The sequence below is a fragment of the Musa acuminata genome, chromosome BXJ3-4 (assembly GCF_036884655.1).
Source record: "Musa acuminata AAA Group cultivar baxijiao chromosome BXJ3-4, Cavendish_Baxijiao_AAA, whole genome shotgun sequence".
NCBI classification, from domain to species: Eukaryota; Viridiplantae; Streptophyta; class Magnoliopsida; order Zingiberales; family Musaceae; genus Musa; species Musa acuminata.
Genome location: NC_088352.1, coordinates 37,273,657 through 37,294,485, shown reverse-complemented (window position 1 = coordinate 37,294,485; position 20,829 = coordinate 37,273,657). Strand labels below are relative to the sequence as shown.

General features: G+C 39.9%; 1 protein-coding gene across 1 annotated transcript; it reads right to left on the bottom strand.

The window, feature by feature from the left end:
- Nucleotides 1–1,749: 1,749 nt before the first annotated feature.
- Nucleotides 1,750–16,244, bottom strand: LOC103976521 (receptor-like serine/threonine-protein kinase ALE2). Its single transcript, XM_009391760.3, has 8 exons — nucleotides 15,824–16,244; nucleotides 13,811–13,921; nucleotides 13,648–13,737; nucleotides 13,118–13,486; nucleotides 12,772–13,035; nucleotides 3,985–4,374; nucleotides 3,199–3,439; nucleotides 1,750–2,721 (listed from the first exon to the last, which is right to left on the bottom strand). The coding sequence occupies exons 1-8, from the start codon at nucleotides 15,879–15,881 to the stop codon at nucleotides 2,052–2,054; spliced, it is 2,193 nt and encodes a 730-aa protein (XP_009390035.2). The 5' UTR covers nucleotides 15,882–16,244; the 3' UTR covers nucleotides 1,750–2,051.
- Between the last annotated feature and the right edge of the window lie 4,585 nt (nucleotides 16,245–20,829).

Below are 20,829 nucleotides of genomic sequence, written 5' to 3'. Positions count from 1 at the left end.
TATGAAATATTTAATCTCAAGATCAGTATTATTATATTAAAAATATAAATATAATTGTATTATTTTTAAAATTATTAATTTTATATATTAATTCGGTCAAATGCGGCATTCAGAATGCCATGCACGAATCTCATGTTCATCGACACGATTAAAAGATACACTAAATGCTTGCACAAAATGGTACATTATCATTACTACATCAACCAGAAATCACACATCTGCGAGCAGCAAATTCTCTTCTTTAACCGCAAAAGATGAATCTTTGCTTCGTAGAACACCAGCCGCTTTCCAGAGCTGCTATGTGGTCGCAGCAGCAGCAGAAACTGGAAGCCGGCAAGACCGGCCACCGGTCTTTGCGCTGGCGCCGGCTGGGTGAAGCAGAGCACGGCGGTAAAAGTCTCTTTTGTTCTCACTCGACCCGCTCCAAGGCCTTCTAGCTCGGGTTTCAGATTCTTGTGCCTGCTGCCACTGGTACAGAGCACCGTAGCTCGACGAGGTCAGGAAGCCATTACTTGAAGCCATTACTTAACTCAGCATTAAAACCTTAACTCTTTTAACTAAAACTTGTGGCGACTAAGCAGAAAAATGGGGGCAACAGTGGCTATCGGTGTGACTGAAAAAAAAAAAAATCACAGCAGCAAAAATTGAGGGCAGATGAAGAAGAGAAAAGAAAAAAACTAGGGTAACGTCTCAGTTGTGATGTCTTTGTATCTCATTTATTCTCACATTATTGTTGAGAGATTGTCTTGACAAAAGATTTTGAGATTTATACGTTTATTATTTTTATAGTGGATTTGTTTCTTTAGCTTGTTCTGTAATTTTTCTCATTTATGTTGAATGGATTTTTCACGTAAATTTTGGTGTCTATGTGATTATGATTTTTATTTACTTTTTCCACTGCGTGTTACGGTCCGTTTGTATATAAAATTTTATTCCATTAGTTCAATCTCAAAGTCGAACATTGATCGATGGAATCGACAGAATTAGGCTCCCACGGGGAAGCCCAAGGCTCACCCAAGTCTGTCATCGTAATGTATCTACAAGGCTTGGCTTCAAATGATTGTTCTTTGCGATTATCTATGACTCCACGAACTATTATTCCCTTACCAAACGTCTCCGTCCGTATTGCTCGTCGAGCTAATCGTTGATGTGGTTGAATCGATCTCCGAAATAGCTCTTGTTCTCGGAAGAGCTAGAGTTGAGATTGGGTGAGCAGGTGCGACGAGCGATAACCAGGTAGGAATGGAAAAAGAAAGGAGAGAGGAAATAAGTAAAGATAAAAAGTTTATATAAAATTAATAATAAAAAAATAAAATTATATTTTTATCTTTTTTTTTCCTGTTGTAACAACACGTGCTATTTTATCGATAAAATTAACAAAATAAGAAAATTTATAATTAAATATTTTACTTTTATAAATATAAAATTCTCAATACTATTTTTAAAAATATAAATATCAAAATTCTAATCATAATTAACCACAAAAAGATAATATATAATTACCCCTATATTTATTGAACACATAGCCATCGATCCACTAGTTAGCATGGGAACTTAGCTCTGATATCCAATCTATCGTTCACTAAAAATATAGGATAAATTCTTTTAAAAAAATATTTTTTTTAATTTTTTGCAGACAATATTTTTTTTATTTATACTCGTAGAACACCACTCCTAAAACATTTCTTTAAAGAGATTTGGCATACCTACCACACAATTTTGTGTGCGAGAACAATCTGGGTTCAACAATTGGGGAAAACGAACTGGTACAGTTCAAATTTGTAGCTACCAGCAAGGATACCAGTGTAACGTAAATAGCAAGGCCCGTCTCGTATACCATTAGACACAAACATTTCTCGAGCCACAATAAACGAATCGATATAACACAGAAGGGGACACCATGTTATGACTTGCAACAAGAGATGCCTCTCGGAACTGTACAGCTTAAAGTAAAAATCGACAACGTAAATTTCCCTTGACAGACTGAGGATGACCATGGTCGCTTGTGATCCCTCTCGATCTGTAAAAGGTAACTCAAGGGCCATCAGGACCTAGACTGCATAAGGATGGCCATGGTCGCTCATACTCCCTCTCAATCTGTGGAAGGGTTGTTTCTTCCTCTTTGTTCTTAGAGGACCAGATCTGTTAGGTCTGACCAAACTTTCTATCCCCCCGACCAAAGTAGATGTCGAATGGGGTCTCTGCATTTCCTCCATTGGTCCTGAGCTGTACTCCATGGTCACAAAAGAAGTAGCACCATCGTAGGTTATGCGTGGTGTTGCACCATTCCACCAACTGCTCTCGCTGTCGAAATCTCCCTTGAAATCACCATCTGTACCCAATGATTCCTCCCTCTGGCTGATAGAATTGTCACAAGCTTCATCCATGTCATTGCATATTAGCTTCAGTGCCTGCACAACTTCCCCCATGAACGGCCTTTGAGATGCCTCCGAGTGGACACACATGGATGCGATTGCTGCTACTTTTGCCATATTGTCAAAGTCATACTTTCCACCTAATGATGGATCGATCAATTGCTCCAGGCCTTCCCTGCTAGTAAGCAAAGGACGTGCCCAAGTAACGAGGTTCTCTGGTCCTTGAGACTGAGACATATACACTGGCTTCCTACCAGATAAAAGCTCCAGCAAAACCACCCCATAGCTGTAAACATCACTTTTAACAAGTAGATGACCTGTCATCGCATATTCTGGGGCAACATACCTGCAAAGTCATGGGTAAGCCTCTTGTAAAGAAGTCTGCAATATAAAATGTGGGGATGCACTCAGATGCTTTGCCATGCTATTCAGAAAGCGCATGCAATTTGTTCATTTTTCTTTACTAGCAAGTGGCATGAAATTCGTTAGTCAGAGGATACAATATTAGGTTAAATTATATATAATTCATAAAAAAGAAAAAGCTTTCATATGGAGCCACTGCAATAACATGACATGATGCATCGTTTGTTACATCTTTTCCAGAAGACACCATGTAATAATAATGATAGCTGCAATTAACACAAAAATAAGCTGCATAGCACAAGTGACATTCTTTAAGCATGTCTTAGGTGAACAATAAATGATGGACGATGATTGATTCTAGTAGAAATTCTTTAAGCATGAAAATTGACATGGGTCATTAATGCAATCTAAAATTCAATTCAAACGTCAACACAAAGGGTGTTGGTAGAAGTGACATTACCCAAAAGTCCCCATAACTTGAGTAGATATATGATGAACCCCTTCTGATGCTTCTCTAGCCAATCCAAAATCTGAAACCTTGGGGGTAAAGTCATCTTCAAGTAGAATATTACTGGCCTTGAAATCACGATGTATAACACGAGGGTTGGAATCCTCATGCAGATATGCGAGTCCTCTTGCTGCACCAAGGGCAATTTTCATCCGAGCATCCCAGTCAAGAGGTCCCTTCATTTTATCAGCACCTGTGATGCAAGCACAACAGTAACCGGAAAAAAAAAAATGTTGAGCACAAGTGCTATGTTACATGCAACCAGACAACACCAACGACTCCTTGCAACTACTTTGTAGGCCCAAAATATACAAAATTAATGGAACAAAATTTTTAGTCAACATCCATTTATCAGCAATGAAAAGATTTTCCAGATTTATAACAACAAAATCTTCATCACTAACTCAGGCATATCCGATGGTTTAAGTAATTAAGTGGTTTAACATAGTTATGAAAATGTTCTGAAATCATTCCCATTAAAAATTCCTTTATATATAAGATGCTCTTTGTTCAACCTTCACATTAAGAAGTAATTGAGTAGTTTAACATAGTTACGAAAATGTTCTGAAATCATTCCCATTAAAAATTCCTTTATATATAAGATGCTCTTTGTTCAACCTTCACATTAAGAAGCATAGTGACATAAGATGCCTAAATATTTTCATGATTGTGCAGCTCTTTGTTCTTTCATGATTGTACAGTTTTTTGTGAAGTATAGAATTATTGTAAGAAATTTACCATGAAGATGGGACTCAACACTTCCATTTCGAACAAATTCATATACTAAACATCGAATTCCCCCTTCAATACATATGCCAATCAACTTAACAAGATTGCGATGATGCAACCGGCTAAGCATCTCCACTTCTGCAATAAATTCCCGATCCCCACTCTGGTCCTCCCTGGTAAGCAACTTCACAGCAACCTCAATTCCGTCATCCATGACACCATAGTAAACAAGTCCAAATCCACCCTTTCCCAAAATCTTGTTAGAACTGAACTTATCTGTAGCTTTCTCGAGCTCAGTTACTGAAAATGTTCTCACTGAAGGTGGACAGGTAGCCATGTTGGAAACAAAGGACATTGACATGGAGCTAGCTAAACTACTTGATAATATAGACCTGATACCTGTACGAAGAGATGTGCAACATTAAGACAAAGGTGTATTCATGGATCATAAAGCATGAGCACATAAAATATAGATACAGTGTGTACTTCCTAGTACTGTAAAATAATTGAGGCTTTGATTATATAATGAGGTTACAGATGCTAACTGTTTTGGGTCTCAAAACACAGACAAGTAGAATTACATCGCCTAGGACATATATCTTCATGCATAAGTAAAAAACCACATATCCAAACACTAACATAGAAGCAATTTATGGAAAAATAAGGACCAGTGAAACAATTCAACACTTGAATAACATCCACCTACATGCAATACACTGAAGGCGGACATACATCCACTTATTATCAGTATTCTTCATTTACTAGAAAGATACCATGTCACACTGAACAAAAAAAATGCTTGGCAATCTTATAATCTCATAATTACAAGACATCAGCAACATAAATGCATGCCCATGTTTAAAAATGAAAAATAGAAAAGAAGTAAGTGGCCAGCTGCAGAAACCTCAAAGGATGTAAAGAAACAGAATGTACTGAAGCAAGTATATTGATGTGTTCTGCAGCAAACCTGGATCACCCAATGCCGATGGCGTATGAGATTTTAACATGTAACTACATTAACATTTAAAATCGATCTCTTAGAACTAAAAAGCCAAAAATCTATATTCTCACATAACTGAAGAAGTTGTTCATATCTTACTCGAGAGGAAGGGGATGCATAATTGACAAAACCTCTATTGAAGATAAAGGGATTATTTCAGTCTAATGATGGGATAAGTTACTTTTCAGGCCTCGAAAAAATTTTCTTGTCTGATCCAAGTTACTGTGGTATAATTACAAGAATATAAAGTGAAGAAGATATCTTGAAGACATGTTTCGTAACTGTTTCCACGAGAATCTCAGTACTCATTTACAAAAGAAAAAAACAGTAAATCTTTTCTCATCATAAGGATCATTTTACATGAGAGGACAATTCATAGTAAGAGTCTTACATTGCATAAAGCAGAACCAAAGAATAACTAAACCTCGAGTTATGTGCACATATCGCAAATCTAATCTAACTAAAAAGAACAAAGTATTTTTTAAATCCCAAATTTTATTCATATATCATTTTCTGGATTACCGTTTCTACTAGTGCTGCTCAGCAGGTCTAAAAAGTAAGCACCTAGTTTCTAACCGTGGTTTGCCAATTTGGAACCAGACCTGTGCCAGTTCCCCGGCTGGAGTACAGGTCCACTACGTGACATGGTATCAACATATGGTATGTCGGCACATGCTGCAAAACTCTTTCTAAGAGGAGTACATATGGTATCAGAAGACATGCGCCGCAGTCCATGCTGCCGACTTGACAGGTCATTAGACTGATACATACTGGCCCGAGCGAAACGCACAACCATGTTTCTGACAATAAAAGTTGAAAAAAACCTATACTGCTAAGATCAGTCACCTGCCACTTAATAGGGCAATGTAGTACACTTTGGTTGCTTGCAAACAGAAACCCAATAAATGGCATGCCACCTTGGATGTTTATTATTCAAACATAAAAATAACATGAGAATAGCAAATTCAAGTGACTATGTAATCTTAAGCAGCAAATTATGCAAAGGAACAGTCAACTTATTCCAGGATCTATTCTAGCATAATAAATTTTAATTTAAAAAAAAGAGAGTAAATGATGAAGTATATTCATGGAACAAATATATTATCAAATGATTAATAGGACTAAATACTTTTCAAGCAAGGAAAATAAGAGGCATACTTATACCCAAGGTATGCAATTTTGAATGGTACCGCCCGGTACGAGCGGTACGTACCAGTCCGACGACATACCGGTATGCGGACCGCCTACTGTCGGGCGGAACGTTTAAAAGCGCCCGTTACCGCCCGGTAACAGTCGAAATTTCATCCGTTACCGCCCGGCACAACTAATCAACTGTTACCGCTCTGTCACGACCTTAGCTGGTTTTGCCTAAGGCGTGCGGCACCCTCGCGCGTCCGTCCGCAAAGGTCAGCCTCCCCGAAGCCTCCCATTGTCCCTTAGGACCAACAAAAGAGAGAACGGGTTAAAGAGAACGCCTCAATCGGGATCCACAAGCAAACATGTCCGAAAAACACTTCATAGACAATGCAAATTACAAACAGACTTTACAAGCTCTGAATAGTTGCACAACAAAGGGTAAAATGGTCCATTACAGACCGAAAAGCTCTCGCACGTGTCCACATGACACAACCTTTATTTACAAGCCTAAAGAGGCCACCAACCCAACTAACATGGGACTATTTAGCCTTCGGCCGCCCCTCTACCTGCTGTACAAGGCATGAACATGCCAAAAGACAACGGATAGACATAAACATTACATCCAACATCTTGTTTAGAAGTTTGTCCGTTACATTCTCCCCCACTTATCCCTTCGACGTCCTCGTCGAAGCCTTTGTGAACACTGCAACTCTTCGCCTTTGCTGAGTCTTCAATCTTTTGCTCCAGCTGCAATGCGCCTCCTGGCTCCCAGCTGCTCTCCGCTGCTGTTTCTGAGTAGTCGAACCTTTGATCCGCCATGCTGCTTCAACTCACCAATGATTCTGACTCTGGTGTGGGGTTGGCTGAGTTGTGTTGATCCTTGTTGATTCCTGCGGATCCGCCAAATGAAGGAAAAGACCATCCTTACTGCGCCAGTCTCTTAAAAATTCCTAATGCTGCTTGAACTGGGTGGATGCTTGTTGGAGCTTTAACGAGCATCGTCTCGCAAACTTCTGAAGCTTTGGGTCCTTCCTCCACAAAATCTGCTCATTGACTCTTCTTTTAGTTAGTTGACACATCCAAGTAGGTTCGCATCACTTCCGCTTTCGATTGGCATTTCGTTGGGAAATGAAGCGGACAATCTACTCTCAGTAGCACTGATCACCGTTGGTGAGGATTTGACAACTATTGTCTTCCATTATCTTCGAAGGGTCTTTGAACTTGTGCAGAGCTCCTCTGCTGGATAGATAAGAGAACTGGGGTACTCGGTTTCGCCCATTCTCTTAAGAGTTGAGAAGGCAAAGGTTACTTTGACTTCGCCCGCCTCCTCGAGGTTGTACTTCATGCATCGAGCTGGTTACTGGTCTTCGCCTGCTCTTTGCTCACACTTCTGAAGCACTTGAAGTGTTTGCACTCCTTGCGTTGAGTTAGCTACTGTGATTCACCTTCTCAATGCCATCGAACTTCTGGAATGCGGGAAGTTTTCACCCCAACTTGGAGTAATTCTCTGATAGATGAGGTCGTCTCTGGGATTGTACCGTCTTCTCCATCAACCCTGCCGCCTACTCCACTGAGTAGCAAAGGTACAGCACCGCGTACTGCCTGCTTCGTTCCTTGGTCGTGCACTCTTGCATGACCCGAAGTCCTTCACTTACGGCTATCTTGATGAGAAACTTGTTGACACCGGTCTTACGAAGTTTCTTGGCCTCTGCCCTTCAGCCTTGTCTCGGTACTTGGAGATTGCCTCTGCATGCTCCACCTCCTCGGCCCCTTTCACGACCAAGCGCTCTCCCTCCATGAGAGCAAGGGATCAATGACTTGCACGGAAGTCCCGCCTCTGCGGTACCATGGCGCTGCCATGCCCATGGCCCTACTATCCGTCGCCTCGCATCTGTAACCCTTTTCTGCATGATCAGTAGAAATGTCTCTGTGACACTCCTCTGAGTCCACCTCCATTCCGACTGATGCTTGATTTTGGGTAGCTAAGTCCCTCTGGACTCGTCGTCGCTTCCTCGCCCCTTTCGACCCCCTGGTTCAACACCTCTGTGTTCTCCAAGCAGTCCGTTTGGTCGATGGAAAGACAGACTACAACTCCCATGCATGGCCTCTGCCATCATGTTGTAGTGTTTGCATCGATTATGTTCTCCTTAGCTTCCTTGGTAGCAACGTTCGCTTACTCGACCTTGTCCTCTGACTTGTCGGGCTCCCTTAAGCGAATATGAGCTTTGGAGCAGTCCAACTCTCCAGTTGCTTCGATCATACCTCTGCACGATCAAGTCCCTCCCATGGAACTCACTGGTACTTGCATTCGAACTTTTCCCTTGGTGGAACCCAGCCCCCATATGCTGATGACCAAGGTTTTCATCCGATGCAAAATTCGGTGCACGCCCGGAAGACCCGCCTCTGTGGTACCATGGCCTTCACTCCTTGAATCCATAGCCCTTCTTGCCGTCGTGTTGTTCACCAAAGCGGAGCTCCCAGTAGCTCCCGATCATACCTCCATATGATCTCATCCCTCACGGGACAATGTCGTGTGTGTCGCATTGCCACGAACTGTTCCACCACGATCCGCTGCACCATGTCGCCTCCTGATGACATCTTCATTGCATTCTGATCCTTGTGGAATAAACTCGAATTGTGAACCCTCCATGTGTGGCCTCTGCCAATACATCGCAGGGTCCCTTCCACCTTCGATTTTGTTCGCTCCTCTGGCAATCGACCTTCATCCACCCACTCCTGGGTCACACCTAGATGAAGCACCGCTCTAAGACAGTCCGTCGCCTAGTAGTTCTCGAAGTCCACCGACTTCACTGTAATCTGTGCACCATTGTCTGGATCCTGGGCCTCTGCCCCTACCAGCACAATCTCCGCTGCGCACTGCTTCCTTCATAGCAACTCAAATGGCAACACTGTGGCATATTCTTCAAGAGTACCCGCCTCTGCGTCCTCTTGCCCCGTGCTAAGGCCCTTCTGAACCCAACTTCGCCTCCACAAATTGAGTCGCCTTAGTTCCTCCATCAAATGCTTCTCCGAGTTAAGGTGCATGTGCCGCGAAGCTCCCTTCGTCTTTGGCACCATGCAAGATGTGTCCGCTCCGTCAGAAAGGACCCATGGAACAACATGATCCTACTCTTGCCTCTGCAAGAGTTCATGTCCTTGACCTCTGTCTAAGGAAAGCACTGTGCCTCTGCTCCATGTTCCAACTTCTATGCTGGCTCCCTTCATGCGGCTTGGGTACTTCGCCAAGTTACACCCAAGTTGCTCCGCTCCTCGTTTTTGCATTGAGTTGATGGTGGCCCTCGCGCCCACCATTCCACGGGTCAGCCCTCCCTTGAGTCCGATCTCCACATCGACTCCAAGTGTACCTTCATAAGTTGCTTTAGGTCGCTCCCCCACTTGATCTCGCAATGCATCCACCAATGCGGCAACTCCTCACCGCTTGCTCAGTCCACCGAGCTTCATGGAGTTGTTGTTTGTTGAGGTACTCCTCCTCAACATGTGAGGTCCGTCTCACATGATTCTCCCTCTGGAGAGCCGGGACTTATCCCTCCTGGGTAACTACCCCATTGGAGCAACATCTCTCTTCGTTTCGGAGACCACCATCCCCTTGGACTACTCCGATCTGCTGAACAAACTGTGCACTGTTCTGCCTCCTGCAAATGCACTTGCTAGATTGCGACTTCATGTCAATACAGCCCTCGCTGCACCCCTCAAGGCCTAGCAACATGCTGAACTCGTTGCACACTTCAGCCTCAGACGGATGTATCCTTCACATGCCGAAGAGAAAGTTTCAATGCTCCATGGCACCGAGTTTCGGTCGCCTTGGGATGGCCACGAGCATTCCATCGTCCGCATACAAGCCCATGCATGAGTACCAAATTCTTTGAGTTAGCAATTCCCCTCACCTCTGTGAGCTTTGCATAACTCTTTTGGTCGTTGAGCAACTCATTCCACCTTGCATGGTCTCATTCTTGCCAAGCGCGTCGCTTGCCTAGAGCACCATCAAGTATAGTTGTCAACGTTGAGCCGTAGCTCAAACTCAGCCATCCCAACCTTTGTGCGCTCCGCATTCTTCCAAGCTTGCCTGTTCTCGTGGTGCCTTTTTGCGCGAAGGGTTGGTCATTCCTCTGAATGCCAATGTTAGATGCCCGCTCCTCTGAGCGACTCTTTTCCCTACATCTCCATGCCCGTTTTCCCTCAAACGGTCGCGCGTGCTGGCTGCCCTCAACGCAGCCCCGCTAGGTCCCCCACGTTTGCATGTCAAGTGTTTCTATGAGTGCTTGTCCCGCTCTGATACCATAATGTCACGACCTTAGCTGGTTTTGCCTAAGGCGTGCGGCACCCTCGCGCGTCCGTCCGCAAAGGTCAGCCTCCCCGAAGCCTCCCATTGTCCCTTAGGACCAACAAAAGAGAGAACGGGTTAAAGAGAACGCCTCAATCGGGATCCACAAGCAAACATGTCCGAAAAACACTTCATAGACAATGCAAATTACAAACAGACTTTACAAGCTCTGAATAGTTGCACAACAAAGGGTAAAATGGTCCATTACAGACCGAAAAGCTCTCGCACGTGTCCACATGACACAACCTTTATTTACAAGCCTAAAGAGGCCACCAACCCAACTAACATGGGACTATTTAGCCTTCGGTCGCCCCTCTACCTGCTGTACAAGGCATGAACATGCCAAAAGACAACGGACAGACATAAACATTACATCCAACATCTTGTTTAGAAGTTTGTCCGTTACAGCTCGGTAACAATCGATTCGCACTGTAACAGTGCTATAGTGCACGAACGATCAAATTGACCATTGGAGCCCTTTCTCATAGTATTTAAACCCTTCTTCTCTCCTATTTCACTCCATTACATTCTCATACTCTCTTAAACTATCTCAAACTCTTTTTTTCTCACATTGGTGCTCTGATAAACTCTACAAAACAGCGATTTGTAACGAATATGATTCATGACAATCAGCCTACGATCAGCACCACATTGATGCATCAATAGCATACGGTATATCAATACACTATGTCATATGATCAATTTCATGATTGGGTCCAATAAACATATCATATTGATATGCAGATGTATTGGATCGAGGACCCCGATCCACCACCCGTGAAGGCCCGTCGTTCGTTTTGGTGGTAGAATCAGCAATCAGGTATATCTACATATGTGATTATTTAATTCATTTAAATTTTAGAGTTTATATTGTAACAAAATAGTCTAACAATTCAAATGATTTTTCTGTAGATATTTCAATATTTACACAAGGACGATCCGTAATGGACTGAAATACGAACCTTGCACAAGATATTATCCAAAGCCCGAAAAAGATATGTGATACTATTCTTACCTAATTTACATTGATTTTGCTAAACTTATGCTATTACTATATTTATTTCTAACTTAAAAACCCTATTCTAATTTTTTTTATTTTCATATATTTTCGGAGGGTTTTATTCCTAAATTAGGTCTACCGCCAGGTATGCCCTGGCATACCGCTCGGTACACGGTACCATACCGAACCGAGCCATCCTCGAAACATCAGTACGGTACGGTATTGCATACCTTGCTTATACCTATCAATGGAAACACCCACTTGAACCACATATGTGCCTAAATGGCAGGCACTACAGTGTTGTGTGGCCACCCAAGCATCCATAGCATATGCAACAGATTGGTCCTTATGCCAGGTCATGTGCATCGACATATGCAATGACATAGCATTCATTCTAGAAAATTGATTATGAGTCTCTAGGATCAGAACCCAACTTATCTATGACACTTGGTATCCTGATAAGTTAAGGTATTTCTTTGTAATTTTGATCATTAGAAATACCAGGATCTGTTGATCACGCTACAAAAACATGCACCACACAAATCCCATTGTTGATTGTGCAAATAAGGATACAATCATCTGCTGGACAGTAATCAGTTTAAAAGTGAAAACTGTGATATATGGTATGCACAATGTTTTGAAGACCAGAAAAGCTCAACTGGTTAAGCAGGGGTAACCTGGAACTGGCTCTTTACCCAGTTCCATCCATTGCTAAAAACTTGTAAGAATTAAGAACCGATTACCACCATACAAACTAGAAGTTGAATCCATGAACTGCCAAACTAATCAATATAAAAACGAGCCAATTCTTTCTCAAGGAAATCTTACTCTAAGACTGAATTAAGTAGCCCTTGCATAGGCTTGTTGAACCTTACCTTGGTTCTTCTTCTATTCTCGTTACCAACGGCATAATTCCCTACCAAACCCATCTTTTTTCATTTTGAGGATTGGGTAGTGGAGATGAGGTGAACCTGTTGTCAATGCTTTGGTTGAAATGGCAGGCAAGAAGATTGGTGATTTTTATGCCATGCATGGGCGTTGAAGGATTGCTCTAATCATGATTGGTTGGATTGTTTGTTAAATCATACTTCAGAAGAAGCAAGAAGTTCTCTCCATTGAACTCTTAAAATCTTTGGTTTTAATCATCTTTCTGTGGGATATGATACTAGGAAGGACATCTGGTTCTTTACCCATTTGGAAAGTTATCTTCCGAATTTTGGTTCATTCACTCATTAATAAAAGTGCAACGATGCATCATACAATAACATGTTTAAAATCGCTAAAATTTGAAACTAACGCACTTTAGATTGATTGTACCTGTTTTTCTGATTGCTGAGGATGTAATTGTGGGTCCAACAGAATTAGAAGATTTTCCAAGCTTCTTTGATCTCAAAACCATGCACACTAACCCAGAACATACTACTAGAAGTATGAATGAAGATAATACAATTATAGCGATTATTCTTCCGTTCAGTTTCTGTGACTTGTGATTTGAAATATTTGCTGTGAGAGGATATTGGTGACCCCCAATCCCACTTGGACCCGATGACTCATCAACTGAAGGTGGTGGTGAAGGAAGTCCTGCATGATGTTCCTGGATTCTAAGCAAAAGTATAAATATGCTAATATTATGAACTTATGCAAAAGAGGTATATGACATTACCTGGATAATGAACATATAACACGTTATAGTCACCAAAAAGGGACATGTTGATCGGCACCTTCTTTTGCCAAAATCTTTCATAAGTCAGAAGTGCAGTCATCTTATCGAATTTCTCACCTAGAGGTACCAAGTCAATGATAACTGTTGTCTTTTCTGCGTCCTTAATGCTAGCACTGGCACCCATTATTCTCACTTGACTTTGTTTCAGAAATGTGCCAGCTGCAACATCAACTTCAAGCTCAGCAATTCTAGAGAATAACTCATATGGTGCTACACCAAGATCAATTCCAACTTGCATAGGGTATACACATCCACAGGGTGAACCAATTGGGGTTGAAGTGAGTGGATCAGAACAGGATATTTCACAACCTATTTGAAGTTCAAGAAGAAATAAATATATCAGAAATGCAGTCATGTGAACAAAAATTAATCATGGTGATCCACATTACGCAATAATTATCATCACTGACAAAGTCTGCCAAATCCTTATTTTTAGCAAAAAAACATGAACCAAGCCCAAAATTTCAAACCCTGTGTTTCTGGTGGTGTAATTGAGGTTGGTGGGTGAGCAGGAGGCAAATGTCTATGATGTTTCAACACATGATGACTTGAGACAGATCCTGAAATTAGATCAATTAATGTCATTAAAAGAATAGCAACAAAAGAAGGAAATTAAATTAAAATGTTGATTACCATGATGTTCAGGTGAGACAGATGGAGCAGGTACCGGACCCAAATGTTTCAAATTCCATGCTCTTGGTGTGTTTGCTGGAGTCACTGCCTGGCTTATTACCGTATGCATTCCTGAACAAGTAATCTTTAAAATTTAGTGATTGTGTCCAATGCTATTGATGGGTGTGTAAGCATGAAGAGTAGGATAGCAGTGACAATGAAAGTATCATCAGTAATTACTTGTATTAATACATATAAAAACAACCAACTAAGTAGACACAACTGTAGATAACAAAATATTCATTCAAAACTTTGTAATGCAAGATGAGCCCGATTTTTTGTAGTATTTGAAAAGGAGGTATTCCTTCAAAGTTCAAAGTGTCTCAATGTTCGAGCTTTTTTTCTTCAATAACTCCACCTTATTGTTTAAAGGCTTGGCATACAAAGTACTAAAGCATCAACATGCAAAAGGAGAAGCATGGATGAGATAAAAAGAAAAAAGTCCCATGTTCGCAACCAGTGTTCAAGAAAGAGGCCAGACCAATATGATAGATGTGAAAAGGATCCATATGAAAATTGTATCACTTCATTCAGCATTTAAAATCATCTGTTAATCATATTAAAGGGTCTTGAGTTATGCTAGCTATATCAAAGCATTTGCTGCATGTCCAAAAAGAAAGTGGTTTGTCTGTTTTTCAAGAAGTTAGGAACTAGCTTAAATTTAAGGCCAAGATTATATGATCATTCTTGCATTTGCAACTTCAATGATTTGTTTACTGGATGTCAGAGGCGCAGGAATGGTTAAAAAAACAGTGGATGTATGGAAGTGAGGACCATAATGACCAAGAGAGGTAGAAAAAGGAACAGTGTTCGAGAGTGGTGACATCAAGGACCACATAAATCGAGGTGATGGCCAGAGGGGCAATGATCGGAAGCAATGGCAAGAGGGGTGGTGGTTATCAGAGAGCAAGATGGCAGAGATCCCAGTCTTCAGTTGTAACTAGCCTGCAATAACACATGCAGACACCTAAGTCGCATGTGGAAATGCAGAATAAAGGACTTAAACTGCCACTGAATGCATCGTTGATGCAGGCAAACCAAAACCTGCATTTGACAAAATGTCTACATTTGTAATATTATCATTTCCAGATGTTAGCAACTCAAAAACCCTTAAATTTTCTGTGTGCATGTGCTTGTTCTTGTCCTATAAGACTGAGAGATTACAAACGTATGCAAACCTGAAGCAAGATCTGGTTTGGTGAATTCATCAGCTTCATTTACCATGACAGCGAGTTGGTTATCAATGTAAGTAACCAATCTAAAAGAGCAAAGAAAATAAGATCATTAAGGAAATTGCTAGCAAGCAATTCCATGTGAGACTGTGTCTTAAAAATGAGCACGACTTTATTAATCAAATGTTCCGACTATCGACCCTTATTCTCCAGTGAGGGCTTCCATACCTTTAACCAGCAAAGCAGGAATGGAGTTTATTTTCTTTCAGATTCTCTAAACATAAATGCTTTGCTTCCGATTATATCTAGCATGTTACAAACATAACTTTAAATTTGATATCAAGCTCGTTAAAGACATCTTGTATGCCAAGGAATGAAAACCACTCCTGTAGGAGGTCGTACGTCAGACACGTAAACTTAGAGAAGTGTAGACCATGTCAATATTTTACCAAACAATTTGCCACTTTAGTATAAAGAAATAACAATGATGCATCCTCAAAAGAAAAGCATTAGCAGAATTCCCAGAAACCACTCCACGGAACACTTATTGAGTTCCAGATTTAACAACTATAAATCACAACTCCCTTCAATCGACTAAAGACCAAAAAAGTCCAAGCCTGGCTAAGCACGAGACCACATTCCCCTCCTTTCCCAAGTACTCCCAACCAGAAGCCGAGAATGAGCTAGATCCTGCCGTTTCACAAGACCTGCTTCAAGCCGATCTAAAGAAGCCGCCTTCAAAACCTAACAAGACATGATCTTGGACAAATCCCGGGAAATCAAAGAGAGGGCAGAAAAATACCAGTATCATTCGACGCCAAACGGAGCAGAGAGAGCAGACACATCAGTAGCCCCGACATCTCGATCCCTCAGAAGGATTCCTGCGTTCTCCGGAGCCCGGCATCCCCCATTCCCCGAGTCCGAAACGGCTCCTCTCCGTCGCCGCCGCTGGAGGAGGGTGCCGGCGGGGCCGGCTCATAAAACCCTAAGCCCGCGGCGGGATCCGTAGCAGATCCACGGGCTCGTCGAGCGAGAGAAAGCAGAAGCAAGGGAGACGAGATCTCGAGGTGGAGGAGCAGCAGCAACAGCAGCAGAAAGCGAAATAAAGAGAGGGGGCGGGCATTAACGACGACTACCACCAAACTTTGGGGGTATGGAGTGAAGCGAACAAGGGCAAAAAGATAAGAAACAATTCCAGCTTGACGCAGTAATTGCTTCCCCCCTCTCTCTCTCTCTCTCTCTCTCTTACTCATATCGTTTTATATAAGGATTTACGTATAGATTACCCATTTGATTTATTTAAGGATTTAATTCTATTATTGAACCCAATTCTACTTATCGTCCTTCGCTTCCAATCGACACTTGCTTAATTTGAGTTCACACATAATTTCCATTAAATGAGGTCTCATGTGATCTTGTCCCGTGTTTGCTGCCTCGCAAGGGATCTCCTACCCCGGCCGAGGTAGGATACAGGATTACCCCTCTAATAGAATAGCAGTACATTATGTGGCCCAAAATAGTGTCTTTTTCCCCTTTTTGTTGAAACATTTGCACTCTTAATAAGATTTTTGTTTGAATAAAAATGAACATTGTATTATTAATGCATTAATAATACAATGAATAAATATGTTAAATGGCTAATAACTATTTTAAATCTTTGTGGTTAATATATTACTTACATATTCAGAATTATGAAAGCAGGAGGCAATGATTTTGTTATTTGTGATTTTTATGCATCCCTCTAAATTTAACAAGATGGATAAAATTATATATATATATATATATATATATATATATATATATATATATAGGTGATTATGTATTTATCTCTATAAATTGAAGTTTCATAAGTAAGACTTCTACAGACTTTTAGAATTAAAGGTTCACACATTCCTACAAATTTAAGAAATAAAAATAAGATCAAGTAAAAATATCTTTAAAGCAAATTTTTATAATAAAAATTAAAAAAATATTTTATTTAAAAAAATTATTTAATAACACCTTGAACAATACGTAATTTCTTAGTGTCATATTTAATAGTCGAAGTTGTCAACTTACAATACTATAAATCATGGAAGATGATAATACGATGAATCATAATAAAATCATCTTATAACGATGATGATAATACTACGAATAGATAGTTTTATCAAGTTAATCGTATATTATTTTTTTTTATTTTTCGTGTTATTTATTATTCAACCCATGTTCATTTATATCTCAAATCCATCACATCTTTGATCATCATCATCATTAAAGTAGTACATTCAATTTATCTCATTTATTAGTCCACTGATTCTCCCTTAGTATAAAATACATATGTCTACCGAATATATTTCTTTTCCAACCAAATTATCTTTACTTCTTTCCTATGGTAAACAATAATAAAATGGTGCTGCCAATACATCATAATAGATTAAAAATGAAAAGAAAAAGTACGTGCCTCACTCCCACATGTATGCATACATAGATGAAATGGATTGCAGCTCATTGGGATGCGACGGACGACGGAGTCAACGCCCAATCGCAAGGCCGCATTTAAGTGAGACGGTGCTCAAAGTGGGGGAAATTGTAGCAGGTCATGTCATGTCCTTCCCAATGGAGATGGCGAGAGAGAGAGAGAGAGAGAGAAAGGGTGGCGTAGCGTTAGCTTGAAGGCAGGGAAAAGACGAGACTCCGCGGTCGGCAGGGCACGCCACTGTTCAGTGTTGGAGTGACGAGCACTCACTGCGTCATACGCATCGGTCCTCAGCTGCGGTACGCTTACTCCGCTTGAGCTGCGAAGCATTCATTCGGTGCATGTGATGTAAGCTTTGTTGTCTCTCTCTCCCGAGTAGGGCTTAGGATTGATTTGCTTGTGAGCATAAGCCCTAATTGGGAGAGCGAGAGAGAGAGAGAGAATAGTACAAATTCATCGTATTGGAATGTGATAAGCAATTCCATTGATTAAACTCAAACTTGTTTGGTATAAACTTATCATAATTTGGTTGATGATTGTTAATTAAACTGTTGGATTGATCTCTAATTGACATTAATATATTGTTTGCTTGAAAGTATTTTAAGGATATTTATATTTTTTATATCTTTGACTCAAAATATTTCACTTACATCACAATTCATATTGAATCTTTGATGTCGAAATCAATTAATAATTGTTTATGATTTAATCTGTACTTTGAGTGATGTAGGATGCTTCGATCAGGATGAGATAATTAAGGCATGAAGAATCATATTGGGCTGGGGGAAAACATGTTAGAAAATTGGACGTCTAGCCGGATGATCGATCGAGGTATCGATAGAAGGCTTTAGGCCATGGTTTCAGACATCGGGCCAAGAAAGCGGATATTGCGCTAAGGATATCGGAGTTGTGGAGGTCAACTGACCGATTGGACAATAGGCCGCAAGAGAGGACGATGCGTCGAAAAATCGAACGAAGCGTCGATGGACCAATGACATGCTAGACAATATGATTTATGCTTAGTAATAATTGTCTAGATCGAAGTGTGTTTTTACATATGCAGGATTAACTATGATAGCAAGACATAAAGCAAAATAAAGTTCCGGAGTCAAGGACATGATTTCGTTGGGAGTTCAAAAGTTTGTCGGAAGTTTGGACGTTCGTTGGAAGTTATGTCAGAATTGATCAAGAAGTTCCGGAGCTTACCAGAGAAGCTCATTGGAATTTGCCAAGAAGATCATCGTGAAGTCCAGGAGCTTGCCAGGAGTCCACTAGAACATTGTCGGAAGATCAATCGTTGGAAGCTCGTCGGAAGAAACCAAGACTTATGGACTTATTTAGATGTCTTAAGTTTCGTAGCTAGCACATAATTAGGATTGAAATTGGGCCAACTCAATTATGAGCTAGTTGGGCCCATGTAAGGATTATGTTACGCCCAATGAAAGGCCCAAACAATGACCCAAGAAGTGACACCATTATGGTATAGTCTTCGAGACTGTGTCAGGCGGTGGTACTACTAGTCTGGGCGGTGGTACCACCCTTAGCACGATGCCAGGTGGTGGTATCGCCTAGTGACAAGTTGTCAGGTGATAGTACCGCCCAGTGTAGTGTTAGTGTCAGACTCACACTAGCGGTGGTATCGCCCGTACCCAGGAAACCTGGATGAGAAATTTTTTGACTCCAAGTTTGAATCAACTTGAGGCATAAATACCCCTCTCATCCCTGGTTAAAAAACACAAGCACAGAGAATTTAAAGAGAGAAAAACACTATTGTAATCTCTTGTAAGAATCCTTCTCTTATAGTCTAAGTGTCATAATAGTTTGAGAGAAGAGTGAGTACTTGTAAGGGTTGTCTCATAAACCCGGTAAAAGAAGAAGAGCGGTGTAAGAAGGAGATTGATATTCGCCTATTAAAGGAAGATCGATAGTGAATGCTAATGGCCTCGACGGAAGAGGAATCGGTAGAGTGGATATAGGTCATGACGACCGAACTACTATAAAATCGACGTCTTCTTCTCTAGTCTGCATTTCTATATTTGAGAATTTATTTTACTGCAAACCTCATAACTTGCTTTACATCAACTACGCTCTTCCATACACTTTCAAGCAATCTTTATGAAAACGTTTTCAAGTTAATCTCTCTCCAAAATGGTTTTCGTCGAAATCGATTTTTATCGTATGAAGGTTTTTTGAACTGATGTAGTTTTACCGTCGCTACACTAATTCAACCCCTCTCTTAGCGTCGACTCGTTCCTAACAATTAGATATAGTGATATGGAGGATATTAGCTATTTTAACTCAAAAGGATAATTGTGAGCTATTATAATAACACAAAGGAATTTATTAAATTAAAAAATAAGGAGAAGAAAATAATATGAGATTTTCTACAATGAACACGTGCTTTTAAGCGCTTGCAAATTGAGTCTTTAAAGTGCTTTTCAATTTTGAGGTTTTCATGAGGGTTAATAAAGTTTAAAATAGTTAAATTTGATATTTCTTAAAAAATATCAAATTTTATTTTCCTTGCTAAAATTTTATTTTTAAAAATATTTTTTGCTCGAAAAAATATAATTTATTAAAAAATAACTCTTATGCATTAGTATATGCGTCATCCTCTTCCTCATTTCCCTTTACCTCAATTCATTATTTTCTTTTCATCCAAAACAATTACATATAACCCTAGCAATGAAACATAATTAGAATATTAAAATTATCTTTTTATATATTATTTTTATATTTTCATTAGTAAAACTAATTATATAAATTTTATCGTTATAGGGATTATAGTATAACGTAGATATTTCACTTTTATCACTATAGGGATTACAATATAAATTTTTAAGTTCAAAGACTATGATATTAAGAGGATATAACTACATGAGATAGTATATAATTAGTCTTGTTTTATAATAATATAGTACACTCGAGTATAAAAATAAGAATATTATAGTGAGAAAAGCTCATGTTAATATATTTTTATCAAACGAGGCCCTCTTGTTTGTTTTTATCGAGAAAAACTCTTGAACCAGATATATTAAAATTAGAGAGGTTTTATGATAAGTATAATTTAGTTTAATTTTAAAATATAATTAAAATAAATTTCACTAAATCAACTCAAAAATTTTGATTTTATTTTTGAATATATTTTTGCTCGAAGATAAATAATTTATCAAAAATTAACTATTAAATGCTCTATAAATGATATAGTTGACTTAGTGTAACAATAAGGGTATCCTATCGAAAAAATCTTATCCTTTTTCATTTTACTATGCTTTTTGTTCGTTTTATTTTGAGTGCTCGTTTTTTGACAAATGATATAAAAAACTCACGAATCAAATGAATTAAAATCA